We start from the raw sequence: 19,927 nt of genomic DNA, 5'->3' as shown, positions 1-19,927 counted from the left end.
TTAATTTTGGAGAAATGTGACCTGGTCAGACATTTGTGGGTGAGAAATTGGGTGTTCCCTTGTTTGAGTACTGAAGACCAGTTCAGAGTAAGACAGGCTAATTTGTAAGGTATATGAGGTGAGAAAGGCTTCTGTTGTGCATGCAGACAGTTTTCAACTGTCAAGGAATTCCCACTTGTAATGATGGATTATCTATAACATCTGTTTTTGTCCTGATATTTGAATGTGTGAGAAACAAAAGCTGACAGTACAATTGAAACCCATGCAATATATTCTTAAATTGTAAACACTTCTAAAATTCATGATGTCTGTATAAAGTCTGAATCCACTGTATTTAGTAAATATATATATTTTTGGGAGGGGGAAGTATTGATATTATACTTTAAAGGTTTTTCTTTCTTTCAAGAGAATACATTCTGGATTTAGGATGCATGGAGTCCCTGTCAGCTCTGTGGGCACATCACATTACACTGAATTGCTCCGACTTCAGTGGTGGACAAGGACTTAAAATTCTACAGCATTCCTAACATGGTGTCACTAGACTCTGTACGGCAGTAGAGTGAGGTTCCCGGGTGTTCAGTTTGACTTTTTGAATCATTGATTTAGAGACCCTGGTCTTAGAACTGGAAAGGCTACCATTTGAATGTTAACAAGAGAGATTAGGAAATAGTGTCCTGGAATCTCAACGCTAGAATGGTCTGAAATCTCATCTCATGAAAGACCTTCAGTATATTAAACTCCACCTCATGAGACTGTGTATGCATTCGGAACCTACTTATAAGCAGCAACTGAAAAATCATCTTTCTGCCCTTGGATTGTAGAGGTAAACTACATTATTTTGGACCATACTGTTGGCCTGTTTATCCCGGTATTGTTTACCCCAGAGATAGGCCGCGTTGTGTCTTCCAAATGTTGCTAGATCAGCCTAGCTGCTATAGGCAGTAGTGAAGGATTACTGGAATTTCAGTCCTTCCCTGCCATCTGTGCTACCTGGGACAGGGTGGGGATTAACACTGGGGCCTTCTTCATGCCCACATTTTGCTGTACACAGTTCAGTGCTCCCCCGAAGTTGTTGGGACTTTGGGAACAATATCAAGAAAGTTCACACAATATTATAAGCAGTTGCAGATATCAGAAATAACACCATGGATGGTATATATTTATCTTTCTACTCTTGATGTACAAGATTTTTTTTTTTTTTGAAATATTAAGAGCTCATAATCAACTCTGCTAACCACAAGCTAAGTTCCAAGGTTCAGGGATGAAGTTTAAAAGTACACTGATGTCTAAAAATATATAGCATTTTTCTAATACCATGTTAATTTGGTGAGATATCGCCAATTAAAAAGAGGCCACCACTGGATGTATATGCATCAATCCCAACATTCAATTGACAATCTTCTAAGTTTATTTAGTTCTCCCTGTAACGATCCGTCTCCCTAAAGAGACAATGATCGCGGTCAGGGAGTACCTCTGGATGCAAAACTGCCACCTTTATTTCCTGAGGTAGGTCCTTTAGGCCTCAGAAGTGCGTAGCAAGCCCCATAGACAAGCCTGAATATTAAAAGTAACCATGATGGCTTACAAAGCAATAAACCATAGACTATGTGTTTCCTTAGAATACACACCAGCCTTGTAAAGTAGGACAATAGGACCTCTTTTTACAGTAGCCACTATTAACCTTCTTTCATCCACACTGGATTTAGTTATACTGTAGTCCTGCTATATAAAGAGACTAGTCCTCTGTTGAAGTTTTATATTTGTTTTATTAAGAAAATAAAGTTTCATTAGGATAGAGTTATAGCTTTAAAGCTTAAGCATTTTCAGACAGTTACAATGTATAAATAAACTGAAATTTCTAATTAAAAACAGCTAAGTCTAGGTAATCATCTTGGCTAGTGGCCAGGCTATTCCCGCCTCCTTCTTCTTGAAAAAGCAAACAAACCTCTGTGGCTCACATTCCACAGCATTCCACAGACCAACTTTGTCACATACACAAACTCTCTCATTTTATATCTCTTTAGGACCACCTTCTACATTACACTTTCAAGCTGTCAGCCAATTAAGTCCAAGTACAGTCGTGCCCTGCTTAACGATTGCCCCGCATTACGACAAATCTGCTTTACGATGATGTTTTTGTGATTGGTCTAAATGAGGGATTTCGCTTAGCGATGATAGGTTCCCTGCTTCGGGAACCGATTTTCTCTTTACGACAATCAAAAACAGCTGATCGTCAGGTTTTCAAAATGGCCACCGGGTGCTTAAAATGGCTCCCCGCCGTGCTTAGGAATGGATTCCTCGCTATACAGGCAGCAAAAATGGCCGCCGTATGGAGGATCTTCGCTGGACGGTGAGGTTTCAGCACACTGGAACACATTGAATGGGTTTCAGTGTGTTTCAATGGGCTTTTTAATTTCACTTTACGATGTTTTCGCTTAACAGCGATTTTCCTGGAATGGATTATCATCGTTAAGCGAGGCACCACTGTAGACGTAATTCAGAACACTCCGATCACTGCCCAAAATTCTCATGAACCAGGCTCTAGGTGTCTTATCTCCTTCAATTTAGTGGTCTGTTGTTTCATCTTCTTTTTCTGGACTGTCCAACCATGTGAATTAGGCAAACAGCTCTGCACAACAAGCTCCTGAAAAAGATCTCTTTTAAATTAATCTTACACAGAACCTAATAGACTCCATGTTTGTATGACTACAGTTCCCAGTTTCCTCCCATTTCCTTACACTGCTATCTAGAGTAGACTTGTTGAATTGATGGGTTTTACATAAGTGTTCACTTTTCATTGAACACTTGATTCAGTGGGTCTCCTCTAGGTGGTACGATCAGTTGGACTTAGCTCTGTAGATATAAAAAGCCTACAGTGTAGGTTGTTCCATCTGCTCATGCTATGCACACTTTTTGGATGTGGGTGGTGTTATGTTTGCCTCTGACGTAAACGCACCCAGTGTTACAAACTTGCCTTCTATGAGGAAAAAAATATCACCCTTCAGCTGAGTAGCAAAATTCATGGCCCCTTCTCACCGGGAGAAAAATGGCCTAGAAATGCAACAGCTAACTAGAGTTGTGGTTTTTTCAGCTTTGGAGACCTATGCTAAACACTTTCTTCAACCTCATTGGAAAAGGGACTAGGCAGTGCTATCCAACGGCTTGACTTGCTTTATGGAAAAATATAGGAATGCTTGAGAACATTCGTCAGTCTGCAATAGAAAATAAAATTTGCACTTTCTGAGTTAACATGTCTTTGGAAATGAGCACAAACTGGTTCATCCCAGTTTGTCCCAGTTCGTAAATGCGGCAGCACAGGTGCTGCTGCTTCTGTCCCCCATCTCCTCAGCTGATTCAGCCCCTTACCAGGCCTGGCTTGCCTGCTTTTCCCACCTCCTCAGCTAATCTCCCAGTCATGAGCAAGAGCTCAGACGTCTCTGTTCCACCCTTTTGTCTGAGTGGCAGATCAGCCAAGGGGGGCGGGGCAGAGAAGGCTGATCTGTTGCCAGGATTGGAAGATCAGTTGAGGAGGTGCAGGAAGCTAGTACATGGGGTCTGGTGATTGGTTGACTGAACCAGAGGAGGTGGGGGGAGGGGGAAAAAGCAGCCCCTGTGTTGCCGCTTTTATGAACTGGGATGAACCAGTTCATGTCCATTTCTACATGAGTTATCCGAACATTCCTTCCTGTTGTGTCTTGTTCTTTTCAACTTCAGAATGCACCAAAAGGTGTATAAAATTGGATCGAAACGTGTGCAGACATCTATATATTTTTGTAATAGCTGTTCTGTGGGAGATGTTGTTCCTGGAACTGCAGTAGTAGAAGAACATTGTCATGTTTAATTTAAAAACCTTTCCGGAGAAGTCTCTGGAACTCTTATTCTGAAACTGAAAGCAAGGCTCCTCCAGAGATGTAATGTGCCTGGGAATGATCACGGAGGTTTCATGTGCATGTTTAATTCCAGAGACACACATAACAAAGGATATTATGTTGTTGGGTGTTGTAGTCCTCAGTTCCAAGACCATACTCTATTGGAAGAGAGGGTACTGCCCTTATGTAAGCATAAGACACCTTTTTCTTGTGGACATTCTTTGGATCTAACCCAATGATTCTCTTCAGACATAAAGAATTATGGCTTGTCATGTTGAAAATGAGGAGTCCTCCATTCATAATACAGTAACAGGAGATTAAAGGTTTCTTGCTCCTAATTCATGTCAATCTATTCTGGGATTTGCTGGTTGGAAGGCAGACAGTTTTTGAGACTAAGCACATGAGCAGGAAAGGGTAGTAGGAAGAGAGGAGAACCATAGTCCACCGCCTCTGCCATTACTCAACGTTTGTGAGGATGAAAAGTCCAAAGCAGAAAGCATCTGTTAGGCATGGAGTTACAGGTGTCATGTATGATCTTGAACACTGTGGTGGTTTTTTTTTTAGGTATTTAGCTCATTGGAGAACCTCTGTGTACAACAGAGGTCTGCCTCTTTAAACTATGGTTTGCCATAATGCAAATCGAAGGGGAAGATATGGAGGCAGTGACAGATTTTACCTTCTTGGGCCCCATGATCATTGCAGATGGGGACAGGAGCCACGAAATTAAAAGACTCTTGCTTCTTGGGAAGAAAGCGATGACAACCCTCGACAGCATCTTAAAAAGCAGAGACATCACCTTCTCGACAAAGGTCTGCAAAGTTAAAGCTATGGTTTTTCCATTAGCGATGTATGGAAGTGAGAACTGGACCATAAAGTAGGCTGACCACCAAAGAATTGACGCTTTTGAATTCTGGTGCTGGAGGAGACTCTTGAGAGTCTCCTGGACTGCAAGGAGATCAAACCTATCCATTCTGAAGGAAATCAACCCTGAGTGCTCACTGGAAGGACAGATCCTGAAGCTGAGGCTCCAGTACTTTGGCCATCTCATGAGAAGAGAAGACTCCCTGGAAAAGACCCTGAGGTTGGGCAAGTGTGAAGGCAGGAGGAGAAGGGTGGTTGGACAGAGGATGAGATGGTTGGACAGTGTCATCGAAGCAACCAACATTAATTTGATCCAACTCCGGGAGGCAGTGGAAAACAGGAGGGCCTGGCATGCTCTGGTCCATGGGGTCACAAAGAGTCTGACACGACTTATCGACTAAACAACAACAAAGAAGCAGAAACATGTGTCTCCTCTCCCCCTCAAACTAAGGGATAAGGGAAGGAGGGAACATGGGTACCTCAGACTTGCTTTTCCTCATTTGTGTAACATCAAACCATGGTTTGTTGTCCCGTTCTAACCAAAACAATATGTTCGAGCAGGCGGTACCTTTTCACAGCTCACGTTTCCTTGTCATGCAAAGCCGAGCTGGTCCTTGATGCACCTTCTCTCTCCTCCCGTTCCCTGCCTTCATTTTGTTGTAGCCTTTGGGGGAAAGTAACATGTTGCTGATTTCCGCAGACAGGAAGATAGTCTTAAATTTCATCAATATGGTAATGAAGTATTTGTCTTGGACTTGGGGGATTTGCATTCACAAGGTGAATGACAGAGGAGCCTCCTTAACACACTTCAAGAGACTAGTATCTCTTGTTGTCGGAGAGAACTCTGCCGAAGTCACCTTGACTAGTACTGTGAATATTTGGAGCATGACTTCCATTTTTAATTGACGCTGTTGTTCAGAAGAGGGCTTTACATTTTTAATTGATGCTGTCGTGCCAAAGCGAATGCACGGCTTGCCCTTTTTAAACAAAACCTTGTGCGATTCTAACTAGTTTCCTGTTTTGATATTTTGAAACAGTACACAAGAGGCCGCACTCCTAATCTCCCAGATGAAACCATAATATTTAGTTAGATATAATTTTTTTAAAAAATCCAAAAATGTTACAAAGTGATTCCTGTTCGTCTGTTCCTTTTTCATTTGCTCCTCGGCTTGTTGGAACGGGTTGCCTCTTATCACATTACATTTCCTACCTGCTAAACACGACATGGATTTTTAAAATAAATATCCAACTGGAGAAAGACTGCTGCAAACATAAACTGCTCTTGTTTTACTAAATAAATAAATAAATAAAAACCCAGTAACTTGATTGCCGAAGTCAAACCAGCCAAAAAGCCAGGTAGATGAAGAAAGCCGTCTACCATACAAGTTATAGTTTAAAACTTGTTTTCATTGCATTAGACATTTATTTTATCTTAGCCCTTCTTCAGTCTGTCAGTGACCTTCTATGACCTGTTTGCAACACGTCATTTTTTCCATTTATTTATTACATTTGTGCCCTGCCATTTGGACAGAAAATAGGACCGTAAGACAGCCAACGCGAAACAAGAACAATGAAAACATAAACATTTGATTGAAATATTAGACTAATTACAAGTAAATTCAAACTCTTAGATGGTTCTGCAGGGCTCCACTTGGGAAGAGAAGGTGAAATTATATTTCTCTCCCTTTTATCCCCATCTTTCAGATCCCATGATATTTCAGTTTGAGTCCCTGATTACTACAGTGGTTGGAAAACAAATTAGTATAGCAATTGAAGACCATCATAGTTATTCTTTTTCTTTCCTATGGCCTGGGCTCATGTTGTTCACTGCAGGAGCGGAAGTTATAAAATGGCCTCTGGGAGAAGAGGGAAGGATCCTGGTAATTATGAGTAGGCCATTTTCAGGGCCATCTTTGGTATATATAGTCTATGTTCCAGCACAGAAGTTAAGAGCATGGTTATACATCATGGCAGGATTGCGACTGTGACATTTTGTATGCAATGCCTGTTGTAAATCTTTGTCTGTCTCATTCTCCCACTTACACAGGAGAATGAGAAATGGCAAAATTTGTTCTGTTTTGTTTTGTCTTTTTGTAATAATGCTAATTTTGAAAACAGTAATAGGCCCTGCCTTGTTACATGGCCTTTTAAAAATTTGAAGCATATCTTGGATTTTTCGTATCTTCTTGATCAATCTGTCACTCTTCTGTACTCGCTCTGTTTTGCATAGAGACTTTTTGTGCAAATCACAGAAACATCAACAGAAAAGACCTCTATCTCATTCCTGTACAAGAGACAAGGAATCTTGAGGACTGTGAAATTTTTTCTTTTGCATAGTGTCCAGGTGTATATGAAGAATTCAATGCATAGTTTCATATTCCTCATGCCAATTCATCACACTTCCCTTGCAACCTTCCTTGATTACCAAAAACCTGCTACCAATAACTTTCTTAGCTCTCTGAATTGCACCGAACCAATATAATGTAGAAGGGAGGTGTAATTTGTGGAGGTAAATGTGTGTGCTTGTTTTTTTAAAAAAAGGGTCTGTGCCTTGGTAAAATACACAGGAGAGTCAATTATTGATTAATGTGCTGCACAGTTGAATATGGACTCCAGGTTTGAAGCTGAGGTGCTTTGTGGGAGTGTTAGAACATCAATGCGATAAATCGATTTCAATGAGTGCTTTAAAAATCCATCAGCAGAGTTATAGAATTATACTCTGCTTGCAAGAAAGAGACTGCAGGGAAGTTCTGCCACAAAAACAGTGCTCAACTTATAGAAGTTTACCATTAGCTTTTACTGTATTGTTCTCTGTGTAAAATGACAGTTTTTTCTAAAATAGAGGAAAAATTGAAGGTCGTTTTATATACGGAAGGCAGCGGCAGGAGGCGGAGACGGAGGCAAAGAGGCAGCCGTGCTCGGCTGCCTCTCGCGGCTGCCCATTGACTGCTGCCACCACTGTCCAATCGCCTCCTTCCTGCCAGGGCGTACCTCCAGCTCACGTCACCGCCTTGTCCCCCTGCCTGAAGGAGATAATCGGTGGAGGAGGTGATCCGGCAGCAGCAGCAGTCAATGAGCAGCAGCGAGAGGTAGCTAAGCCCGGCTGCTTCTTTGCCTCCGCCTCCTACTACAGCTGCAGTCTCCTCCAGTGCCACTTTGCAGGCTCAGCAGCAGGAGGAGGAGGCGGAGAGGAAGGCAAAGGTGCAGCCACGCTCGGCCACCTCTCGTGGCCGCTCATTGACTGCTCCTCCGGCAAGGGTAAAAATTAGGGGGTCGTCCTATACATTGAGGCCCTGATGTTGGGAAAGTGTGAAGGCAAGAGGAGAAGGGGACAGTGTGTTGGACAGTGTGTTCGAAGCGACCAATATGAATTTGACCCAACTCTAGGAGGCAGTGGAAAACAAGGAGGGCTTGGAGTGCTCTGGTCCAGGGGGTCACGAAGAGTCGGACACGACTTAATGACTAAACAACAACTATACATTGAGGGGTCGTATACACTGAAAAATACATTATTTTTCTTCTCTCCCTTCTGTGCTTACCACTTCTGACCTTATACATTTGTTTAAAATTAGCTTCTGCTCTTTCCATGCACATTGCATGTGCGAGTTGATGTTGTGAGATAATGCAAGCCATTAGCTTGTTGCATGTAACAAAATCTCCAGGGTGGCCAAGATTCAGAGAAACAGCAAGACTAACAAGGAAAATATGGCGCCTCTCAGTAAATAACTCCCTCCAGTGTTTTGTTGTGCTTTATCTTGGTCCAATATTCTTTTTGAAATGCAATAAACACATCTCACTGTCTTGATGAAGTCTAGGATTTAGTTACAAGGGGGTGAGGGGAAGGAAAACAGATTTCTTAAAAGGAGAAATTATCTTTGATGACTATTTAAGATGTTGTCCTTGCCAGTATTTTTTTTTATTAACAAAGTGGCCATTATGCTGATGAGCAAGTTCACAATCCCCTACTGTAGAGCTATATGAAGGCAATTGTTAATTATTTGAAATGGTGGCCAGATTGCGTCTTCCTGTGGAAAAAACTAGACTGTGATTTACGTGTAGGAGGATGGACATAGTCCATAGCAGGCATCAACTCAGCTTGGTACTACAGCTGCCAAGGATGGTGACTGCTGATGTCTTGCCCAGTAAATATTCTGTTGGAATCTCTGGAGCATCAACGTACTCTCTGTATCTATAGCTGCATTTTAATTGCATTATTGGGCCTTTCTTGCTGGACCAGAGTTGGTCAGCAGGTTTTAGTGAACCACCACAATATTGTATCAGGTGTAGCCCATTTTTTTTCTCTTTATAGTTTTCATTCATGTATATAATACTAATAATTGGTAGGACTGGAGACACATTCCTCAAAGGCACAATGGCTACAGTCACTCCTCAACTTTGTCTAAAGTCAGGCCATTTCAAAGACACCCATATGCGAAAGAGGTGCATCTTAAGAATGTCAGAGGCTAATGCAGGTCTGAAAATATTGTAGTGGACTATGAGCCATGTTTCACACCCTGCCAGAGACTCTGAATTAGTTTTGTAGCCTGTTTCGAACTGCAAAGACAGGGCTGGTTGTTTTAAACCATGAAATAGCCTGCAGTTCATAGCTAGTGGCCTACTCTTGGATTGTAGGGCATAGATTGTGCAGTATTCTGCTGACATATGTCAGAATGTTTTGCAAATGGGACAGAATGGTGGAAAAGGTTTATATGCAATTTATAAGCATGGTGAAACAATTGCATTTTAATTTTATAAACACGATTAAAACAGTTCTGTGGTTTCCCACTAATCAATGCTCATCTTTTCCCTTTCTTAGGATGAAAGAATGATGTGATGGAGATAAATATGGGCCATTGGTCAGGTCCTTTGGCCCCTGCATCTAGTCTCCTCTTCCTGCTTGTTCAGCTTTGGGCCACCGTCTGTCATGGCCTTCAAGGGACAACACCATTTGGCTTCCACTTCACACATTCCCTCTACAATGCCACTGTGTATGAAAACTCTGCAGCACGGACTTATCTGAACAGTCAAAGTAGGATGGGTATTACCTTGGCAGACCTTTCCTGGGATATCAAATACAGGATAGTGTCCGGCGATGAAGAAGGCTTTTTCAAAGCAGAGGAAGTGGTAATAGCTGATTTCTGTTTTCTTAGGATAAGAACTAAAGGTGGGAATTCCGCCATATTGAATCGAGAAATCCAGGACAACTATTTATTGGTCATAAAGGGTTCTGTCCGTGGAGAAGACTTGGAAGCATGGACTAAAGTTAATGTGCAAATTTTAGACATGAATGACTTACGGCCTTTATTTTCACCCACCACATACTCCGTCACAATAGCGGAAAGCACTCCTTTAAGGACTAGCATTGCACAAGTTACAGCCACGGACGCTGATATTGGTTCCAATGGTGAATTCTATTATTATTTCAAGAATAAAGTGGACCTTTTCTCTGTCCATCCAACTAGTGGTGTAATCTCGCTGAGTGGTCGGCTAAACTATGATGAAAAGAACCGGTATGACCTTGAAGTTCTGGCTGTGGACCGTGGGATGAAACTCTACGGTAACAACGGAGTAAGCAGCACTGCCAAACTGTATATACATATTGAGCGCATAAATGAACATGCTCCAACTATCAGTGTAGTAACTCATGTTCCCTTCCCTTCGGGTGAGGAACCCACCTATGCTGTTGTCAATGTTGATGACCTAGATGAAGGTGCCAATGGTGAGATTGAATCTCTTTCTATTGTTGCTGGAGATCCCTTTGAACATTTCCAGTTGGCAAAGGAGGGGAGATGGATGAATGAGTACAAAATCAAAGATAAAAGGCCCATTGATTGGGACAGTTTTCCATATGGGTACAATCTTACTCTCCAAGCAAAAGACAGAGGGTCTCCTCAGAAGTTTTCAGCTGTGAAACTGGTACATATTGCCAGTCCCAAGAGAGAAAGCAGTCCTGCCAAGTTTGAAAAGGAAATGTATGATGTAGCCATCAGTGAATTCTCCCCACCAGGAATTGTTGTTGCCATAGTCAAGCTAACCTCAGAAACCCAGGGAGAAGAATATAAATTATTGCCTAGTGAGGATGCAGACTATTTTAAGATTAATCCCTTGACAGGTCTAATTACCACTGCACGTCCTTTAAAAATTGTTGACAAAGAATTTTATGATATAGAAGTCGTAAACAAAGAAGGGGACTTAAAGACCCGGGTAACAGTCAGGATAGAGGATGCCAACGATCACATCCCAGAATTTACACAGCCTTCGTACAGCTCCTATGTGAATGAAAGTGTTCCAGTGGGAACTAGTATTTTATCAGTTTCTGCCTTTGATAAGGACCGGGGAGAAAATGGCTATATCACATACAGCATTGCTAGCCTGAATTCGCTCCCGTTTTCCATCAACCAGTTTACTGGGATTATTTGCACTTCTGAAGAATTAGATTTTGAGTCTTCCCCTGAGAGCTACAGGTTTATTGTTAGGGCTTCAGACTGGGGGTCGCCTTACCGCCACGAAAGCGAGGTTAATGTAACAGTATACATAGGCAATGTAAACGATAACAAGCCACTGTTTGAAAAGGTGGCATGTCAGGGAGTGATTTCATCCGACTTCCCTGTTGGTGGGCACATCACAGCTGTATCTGCTATTGATATAGATGAGCTGGAGCTTGTAAAATACAAAATAATTTCGGGTAATGAACTGGGTTTTTTCTATTTGAATCCGGATTCTGGGGTCCTTCAGCTGAAAAAGTCCTTGGTTAGCGCTGGCATCAAGAACAACAATTTTGGACTTAGGATCACAGCAACTGATGGGGAGAATTTTGCCGATGCCATGTTTGTTAACATTTCAGTGGTACATGGAAAAGTGTCTTCCAAGACCTTCAGCTGCAGAGAGACTAGGGTTGCTCAGAGGCTGGCGGAGAAGTTGCTCAAAAAGGCAAAAGCCAATGTAAAACTAAATTCAGAAGATGGCTTCTTGGATTTCTACTCTGTGAACAGACAGGCCCCGCATTTTGATAAATCATTTCCTTCCGACGTATCAGTGAGAGAGGACCTTCCCGTCGGTGCTAGCATATTTCGAATCAAGGCCTATGATGCTGACTCTGGTTTTAATGGGAAGGTGCTCTATACCATATCAGACGGCAATACAGACAGCTGCTTCAACCTTGAGATGGAGACCGGTCTGCTTAAAGTCCTTATGCCCATGGATCGTGAGAAAACAGAGCTCTACCTCCTTAACCTCACCATTTATGATTTAGGCAGTCCTCAAAAAGCCGCATGGAGATTACTTACCATAACTGTAGAAGATGCAAATGATAACAGACCCGTGTTTTTGCAGGATGATTACTCAGTTAATATTTTCGAAAGTACAAGTGTTGGGGTGGAGATTATCCAGGTGGAAGCTAGAGACAGAGATCTAGGGCAAAATGGGGAAGTGACCTATTCCATATTAACAGACACACAGCAGTTTGCTATCAATAGCACTACTGGAATAATATATGTAGCTGACCATTTAGATAGGGAATCCAAAGCAAATTATACACTAAAAATAGAGGCAAGAGATAGAGCAGAGAATGGGCATCAACAGTTTTCTGTTGTTCCTCTAAATATTGTTTTGGATGATGTCAATGACTGCTCTCCAGCTTTCATACCACCCAGTTACAGTGTGAAGGTCCTGGAAGATCTGCCAGTTGGTACTGTCATCGCTTGGCTTGAAACCCAAGATCCAGATCTTGGCCTTGGAGGACAAGTACGTTATTCTTTGGTGAATGATTACAATGGGAGATTTGAAATAGACAAAGCCAGTGGGGCCATCCGGCTAAGCAAAGAACTTGACTATGAGAAGCAACAGTTTTACAACCTCACTGTAAGAGCAAAGGATAAAGGGCGTCCCGTTTCTCTGTCCTCGATTTCCTTCGTAGAGGTTGAAATTGTGGATGTGAACGAAAATCTCTACACCCCTTATTTTTCCGACTTTGCGGTCATTGGATCTGTAAAGGAAAACTCACGCATTGGAACAAGCGTTTTACAAGTGACAGCTAGGGACGATGATTCCGGCAGGGATGGCGAGATCCAGTATTCTATCCGGGATGGTAGTGGACTTGGTCGGTTTAACATAGATGAAGAAACAGGTAAGTTGCTCTTTGGTTTCTCTGAAAGATGTCATTGCAAAAATGAAAAGAAAAATCACACATATCTTGCTTGGAACCTAGTAGAAAGCGTAGATGCTAAGTGGATTTATTTTGCCATTTCTCTTTCTTAGCATCTCTCTCTTGCCATACTGAGTTAAATCGTTAGTTCTAACTAGAGCAGATCCATTCAATCAATGAGTCTTATTTAAGCATTAACATGCCATTATTTCAAAGAGTCTACTCAAGTGCGGATTAAGTGTTCGTTTTATTATTCTGTCGTCTGGTTATGCCAAATCCAGTCTATATCGTCTCCAAGATGTTCCATTATTTATGAAATATGTTACATTCATATATTGGACAGCACTGCCAGTCTGTTGCAAAAACTCTTTCTTGTATTAAGTAACCAGGTTCCGTTTTTCTTTAATGATCTTGGTATGAGTGAAATCTGTCTGCTGGTCTGTATGTATTTACTTGCAGGAGCGAAAAATGTTTGATTGCTCATTTATATGTATCCCAGTGGAGATGGGGAAACGCACACTTTCTTTTGTATTTGCACTGCTCTCCATGAATAGGAAATGGAGGCCTATATGTGACTCCATTACTGTGTGTATATTATGTAGCGATAACCATAAATTATATCGGTCACGGGGCTAGGCAGGCAGTGCACTCTTGACCCAGTGAAGAACATGAAGTCCCTTAAACTAAAATTAGGTGTGCAGAACAAGCTACTAGACAGATGGAATACCGTTATGTTTCTTCTCCTCTATGTTTTATTTAAGGGAAGGTGTGTTTTTTTGTTGTTTTTTTCAAAACAACACACAAACGTATGAATTTGGCAATTTGCAAGTGGCATGATAACTGTAGATATAAACTTGGTATGGAAACATAGAGTAGACCTGAACTTCATGCTTGTATCAGATGTTTGGCTGTTGTTTTTAATGCAAAAGGCGCTAAATGTACTCATTTTGCGAAGATGATTAAGGGTCTGATGGCTTTCAGAGATTTTAAATTGCACCCTCCCTGCCATTATGAGACATTATCAAAATCAGGGAAGGGAGGAGTGGAGAGATGCCACTATATGATAAAATTGCACTTCAACAAGCTGGTTGTTTAAGTATCTAATAGCTGCTGGCATTAATGGGGCAGCTGTGACATTAAATTAAGTGAGGAAATTAGAAAGCATTGCTTTACGTTTTGAAGGAATTTCATTAAGAGCTGCCTTTGCATTAAGCTGTGCCCTAAGATGAAGAGAGAATCAAGGACATGAACTCACTACCTTTCCTTCCTCTTGAATTTCTTTCGTTTGCCAAAAAATGTGATTCAGTATTTTAGAAGGCAAAGTGCTATAGCATGAAACACACAACAGCGAACATCTTTGGGGATGCAAGGCTGAAATTTCCCTTTTTCTTTTCTTTTCTGATTTTTTTTCTAAACCTGATTCCCCCCCCCCGAAACATAAACATTTCTGTGATAGATGTTTCCTGATGTTCTTGAGTTAATGTTTAAGAGATTTTCATCCAGAAGAGGATACATATAATTCGTCTCAAGCAAATTTCTGCAGTAGATATTTCATTGGGTTTTTGAGTTTATGTTTCAATACATTGTGACCTGATTTTGTTGTTGTTGTTCAAAGAGGATTTGGTGATGGTTAAGCATAAAGGTAAAAACAAAAAACAAAAATGAATTGACAGTGATACTTCAAAGCTTAGGAGACACTGTTCTAGCCCTTAGTGAGGCCTTTACCCTGAAATGTAGGAGGTTTAGTGTTGCTCAGTGTAGATCATGAAACTGGATGAAACCATTAAGTGCTCCCTTAATTTAAGGCAGCCCAGAACATTATTTAATTGAACATATTTTTAATTATGTAAATTATGTTATATATATATTTATTTTACAATTTATGTTGTAAGCTGCCTAGAGTGGTCGCAATGACCAGATAGGCGGGGTATATATATGAAACAAACAAACAAACAAACAAATTAAATAAATAAACACTTTCCCCCCTATTGCTTCAGTTCCATATTTCCAATTATGGTCACCTAGGAAAAAAAATTACCCTCTTACTTCTCAACAGCAACCATCAGCCACAACCAGCATGGCTGCCAGCCAGGAATAATGGGAGTTGTCACTGAAATACAGACAATATCAGGTTTGGGATGGATGGATTTTGTGTAGCACATAGGCATCCTCTGTTGTAGGACTGTGTGCAAGTCATCTCTCCTAAACTAACATGTTAAATATCCCCAATATTAGAAAAAGCCTACACTTTCTCTTAAAGAGAAATTTAAAGGAGGAAATATGCCAAATATCTGCACCATGGCAGGATTCGCCTATTTAATTTGATATGACTCTGTACATAGAAGATGGTTAATCTGACTCAAAGTGGTGGCATTTAATTATAATAGTGATTCATGGAATTACCATGGTTGAAGTAGATAGTACATTTTGTTTTCAGAGTCTTTCTTTCTTTCTTTCTTTCTTTCTTTCTTTCTTTCTTTCTTTCTTTCTTTCTTTCTTTCTTTCTTTCTTTCTTTCTTTCTTTCTTTCTTTCTTTCTTGTGTTTAAAGCACATGATGAAAAGTCTGTTTTGGTGAATGCAAACTGTTTAATCAAACATTAGGATTCCAAGCTGATTATGAAAGCCAGACAGTACTGTATACACTTTGAGGTCTGGCTCATGAGAAAGGCAGTAAAAACATTTAAATCGCTCTTTGAGCTGCAGCCTTGACACTTGAATTGTATAAAGGCAGTGTGTGGTTATCAACTACATCGTCCAAAGATTAGCTTTGGGTGACAAAGTCTTTTCAAGAGTTCTCTTGTTTGAAAACTACTCGCAGTTGGGAGAGAGGCAGCTTTGATTTAGCCAGTGTTTTCTAGAATATAAACTTGGAAGCCAGGATTAGATGTAAGTACATATGTTATGTTGGACACATAGAATTGTAAAAGTTGCAGAAAAGGACAAAAGGAACGGTCAGGTGATTGGCTGACTCCTTTTTGTGGAAGTATAGCAATATCTAGGGCTTTAGAGTCTAATGATCAAACTATAGGTGAATTCTTATATTTGATTTTGCTGGGATTTGTGAGGAGAAAGAAGGCAAGCCCGTGATGTTCCTGCTGGAGGACAACCTCATGTCCAAATGGCCAAGGAGGATTTCCCTATGTTTGCTTCTCCTGTAGATATAGGGAGAGATATACAGTGGTGCCTCACTTAATGGCGATAATCCGTTCCAGAAAAATCGCTGTTAAGCAAAAATGTCGTAAAGCAAAAATAAAAAGCCTATTGAAGCGCATTGAAAACGGTTCAATGGGCTAAAAACCGTCCAGTGGGCTAAAAACTCACCGTCCAGTGAAGATCCTCCATACGGCGGCCATTTTCGGTGCCTGTATAGTGAGGAATCCATCCCTAAACACAGCGGGGAGCCATTTTCATTACCCGGTGGCCATTTTGAAAACCCGACAATCAGCTGTAAAGATTGTCGTATTGTGAAGAATCGGTTCCCGAGGCAGGGAACCGATCATTGCAAAGCGAAATTCCCACATTTAGACCATCATTTTGCGATTGCAAAAGCAATTGCAAAAACGTCGTCATGAAGCGGATTTGTCGTAATGTGGGGTAATCGTAAAGTGGGGCACGACTAGATATGGAACAGAGAGGAGAGACAGAAAAGATAGAAAAAGGGCCAGAGAAGGTGAACGAGGAAGGACTCCTAGAGGAGGGAGAAGAAGGAGAGGAGAAAAGGGAGGAAGATTCTAGAAACGGACAAAGACAAGAGATGGGGAAAAAGAAGGGAAACAGATATAGGAGAGGAGGATGAGAACTGGAAAGATGAGAAGTAGGAAATAGAGGCTTGCTGGATGGACAGTGACAGTCTTGAAAGTAAGCAACTGAATGTCAATAGGGCTGGGAATATCCTATGTAGAATGAAAGAATCCCTGGACTCGTGAGCTAGTCACTTTGAGAGTGCCCAGAGCAGAAGCAGAAAGGCTGCACGAGTCAAGACTGCCTCCTAAAGCCTTCCTAAGAGGGATTGGTGGGCAAGGAAACGAGAACTGCGAGAGTGGATTGAGAGAATACCAATTTTAATTGCTCAAGTCTGGCCCAGTCACCAAGAGAAGGCTTGCTCAGACCCTGAGCTTCAGCAAGAAGGAAGGGGGATGCAGGGCAGTTCGTCCCTCAGGACAGTCAAACAAATCTGTAAACCACCTCTGCTGTTGCAGCCGTATTTGGCTTACCTAAAGCAAGCTTTCCAAGTCCTAGAAGAACAAGGGAGGGTTCAGCAAGGACAGGAGGAGAAATCAGTAAGGAAGCCAGTTTGAAAGAGAAAGAGCCACTACCTGTTATCACTGAGTAGCACCCAGTTGTTGTTTAGTTGTTAAGTCGTGTCCGACTCTTCGTGACCCCATGGACCAGAGCACGCCAGGCCCTCCTGTCTTCCACTGCCTCTCGGAGTTGAGTCAAATTCATGTTGGTCGCTTCAATGACACTGTCCAGCCATCTCGTCCTCTGTCATCCCCTTCTCCTCTTGCCTTCACTCTTTCCCAACATCAGGGTCTTTTCCAGGGAGTCTTCCCTCCAGTACTCCTCCATAGTTGCACATTTCTAAGAAGAATTAATAGTGGAAAGAAAACTATATTTCAGGGAAGCTTATTTGCTCTTATTGATCTTACTAAATACCTCTTGTTAAGTTTCCATGGAAGTCAAAAGTTTATTGAAACACAATTCAGGACCACCAGTTTAAGGTATTACTAAGGTTTTCACCTTTTGAAGATTCTCCATTTGTGACTTGAGAATATTGTATATGGACTGTGCAGTTTAATGGACAGTGTTTATAGTAGAACTTCTGTTAAGATAATGACAGTTTAACCACTGCTGAACAATAAATAAGCTGTAAAAGTTATGGGGCTGAATTAATCATTAAGTAGAGAGAAGTCATTATGTTTTATGTGTGACGTCTTTGTCACAATTCAGAAATTGACCTTGGTTTGTTCGTTTTGACCTGCGGAAGCTTTGTGTGGGTTATTTGAGAGAAAACAGAGTAACAAAAATAAAACTATCTGATAAAGTTTGTTGCTTTATCATTATGACAGGAGAACTGCAATATCTACACTAATAATTCTTTTAAACATAGAGGCTGGCATCCTTTTTGGTTAAAAAAAAATCCTGTACACATAGTAATATAGAAAATAAAGTCGCCTACACAAATGTTGCTGTTGTAGATGTGAAAGGCAAGGTTTTCTTCATGGATCACCATTTGTGCAGTGGCAACACTTGCACAAGCAGTGTCTTCCTGCATTGAAATTACACACATGGGAAGGAACCTCAAAAGAATGGTGCCCATGGTCTCTCATTGTCTCAGGTTCTCTGTGATGATATACAAATGTGATTCAATCACAGATTCACTGTCTTTGACTTTCAAATACCGTATTTTCCATGTATAAGACGCCCCCACTTTTCTAACCCCAAATTAAGAAATCTAAGTGGGGCTTAGCAAGTGTAGGGGAAAAGGGATCATAGCACTGCAGGATCGCTTTGATCCCTGCTTTCCCCTCCACTTGTTTTTGTTCTCTCCTCAGCTTACTTCCGTGTATAAGACGACCCTCAATGTTTAGTCTAAAAATTTTAGACAAAAGTGTAGTCTTATACATGGGAAATACGGTATGTGGCTGTGGTAGTCTATTTCAGTACAAGGAAAAAAATCTTGTGGCATTTTTTCTAGTGACATTTTTAAGACTTAAAGATTTATTTTAACAAGAGTGAAGTAAACCATTACTTACACAAGCTCATGCTAGCATAAATCTGCGAGTTTTAAAGGTACCACAAGACTCTTGAATCTAGATAGCAACATGTTTTCCCCATATTGTATTTCCATCAGTAGTGTGGAAGATCTGAATCAGCACTATTAGGATTGTAGGAGTAGTTGACATAAATGTGTTAGATTGCAAACCTTTTAAGTTGTTAACTCCTGGCAGAAGAGAATTACATCTTCCTCTTGAGTGATAAGTGGCTGAAAATTCCATTAAGCAAAGAGACGGGGTTTTTTAAATGATAGCAGATGGGCAGGGTTGAGTATTTTTGGGCCAACCAATTTGATAAACAGAATTTTACATTTCTGGGTGTTAAAGTAAAGAGTGATTGAAAATAGCCTTGCCTGTGGATTTGCTCAGATCCGAATTGAATCTTGCTAGTTTGTGGGCTGGAAAAAGGAAGGAGAAAATGACTGTAGTTGTGGCTCAAAATTAACTTGTGCTGAGTACTTGAAACTCAGTGAATGCTTCAGAAAACCCTTTTCTTGCTCCTTTAGATCTCGGAGAGATGAGCAGAGTAAATGCATTCTTCAGTCGAGTTGCATCTCATTTCAGTCTTTCCAAATACTTTTACAGGTACTGAGCACATTTGAGTTGAAGGATACCTTCATTTATCATTACTGTTTGAAGGGGTTTGATAAATATGTATGTTTTTTCTGTTGCTAGGTTAGTGTTCCCTTGAAAAGAAAATGAAGTAAAAATGAAGGGAGAAAAAAAGCTCTCCCAACCTTATAGTTGATTTTTTTTGCTTCTGTTTTTATGAAAAGATGTCTTATCTGTAGAGCTGATCTTCTGAAGAGTCGGCTGTGCAGTTATATGAGTGTATATGAAATTCGAGGCTAGTCGTATGTGAGCCATAAATAGAAGCCTGGGTCTGATGTTGTGCTGAGCAGTTTTTAATTAGCCCAATATATAACTTTTCCATATAGCCAGATGCTGCAAGATGCTAAGCACATTGTACTGTTAATTGCAGCTGGGGAACGTTTTGACATTTTTCTTTGCATCAGCTCCTGTTGCTTACATTTTTGGAGTATTTATTCAAGGCTCCTGGGTCTTTTTGGTGTGCACATAAAGTTCATTCATATTATTAGAGTTGATATTGTTATGGGATGAGACTGGTATTTGGATGTACTTTAGAGAGAGTAGAGGTTAATACACAGATAGGTTTGAGCTGAGCCAGTTCTTTATCAGAGCACATACTGATGTTAAGTAAATTAAGGTAACAGTGCCAGAACCCTCCCATGGTGGAAGAATGTAGCTTTAATAA

General features: G+C 40.9%; 1 protein-coding gene across 8 annotated transcripts in view; it reads left to right on the top strand.

Annotated features, from left to right (window-relative positions):
- FAT3 (FAT atypical cadherin 3) overlaps positions 1 to 19,927 on the top strand; it is a 529,225-nt gene that overhangs the window by 125,667 nt on the left and 383,631 nt on the right. For all 8 annotated transcript variants that reach the window (XM_072993570.2, XM_072993569.2, XM_072993567.2 and 5 more), the window contains exon 3: positions 9,547 to 12,855. In XM_072993570.2, coding sequence (XP_072849671.2) covers positions 9,564 to 12,855 — 3,292 coding nt within the window. In that variant the 5' untranslated portion in view covers positions 9,547 to 9,563. The remainder of the gene's footprint in view (positions 1 to 9,546; positions 12,856 to 19,927) is intronic.

This window comes from Pogona vitticeps, chromosome 3 (assembly GCF_051106095.1).
Source record: "Pogona vitticeps strain Pit_001003342236 chromosome 3, PviZW2.1, whole genome shotgun sequence".
Taxonomy (NCBI): domain Eukaryota; kingdom Metazoa; phylum Chordata; class Lepidosauria; order Squamata; family Agamidae; genus Pogona; species Pogona vitticeps.
Note: the sequence above shows the minus strand (reverse complement) of the source record. Positions and strands in the feature narration are given on the sequence as shown.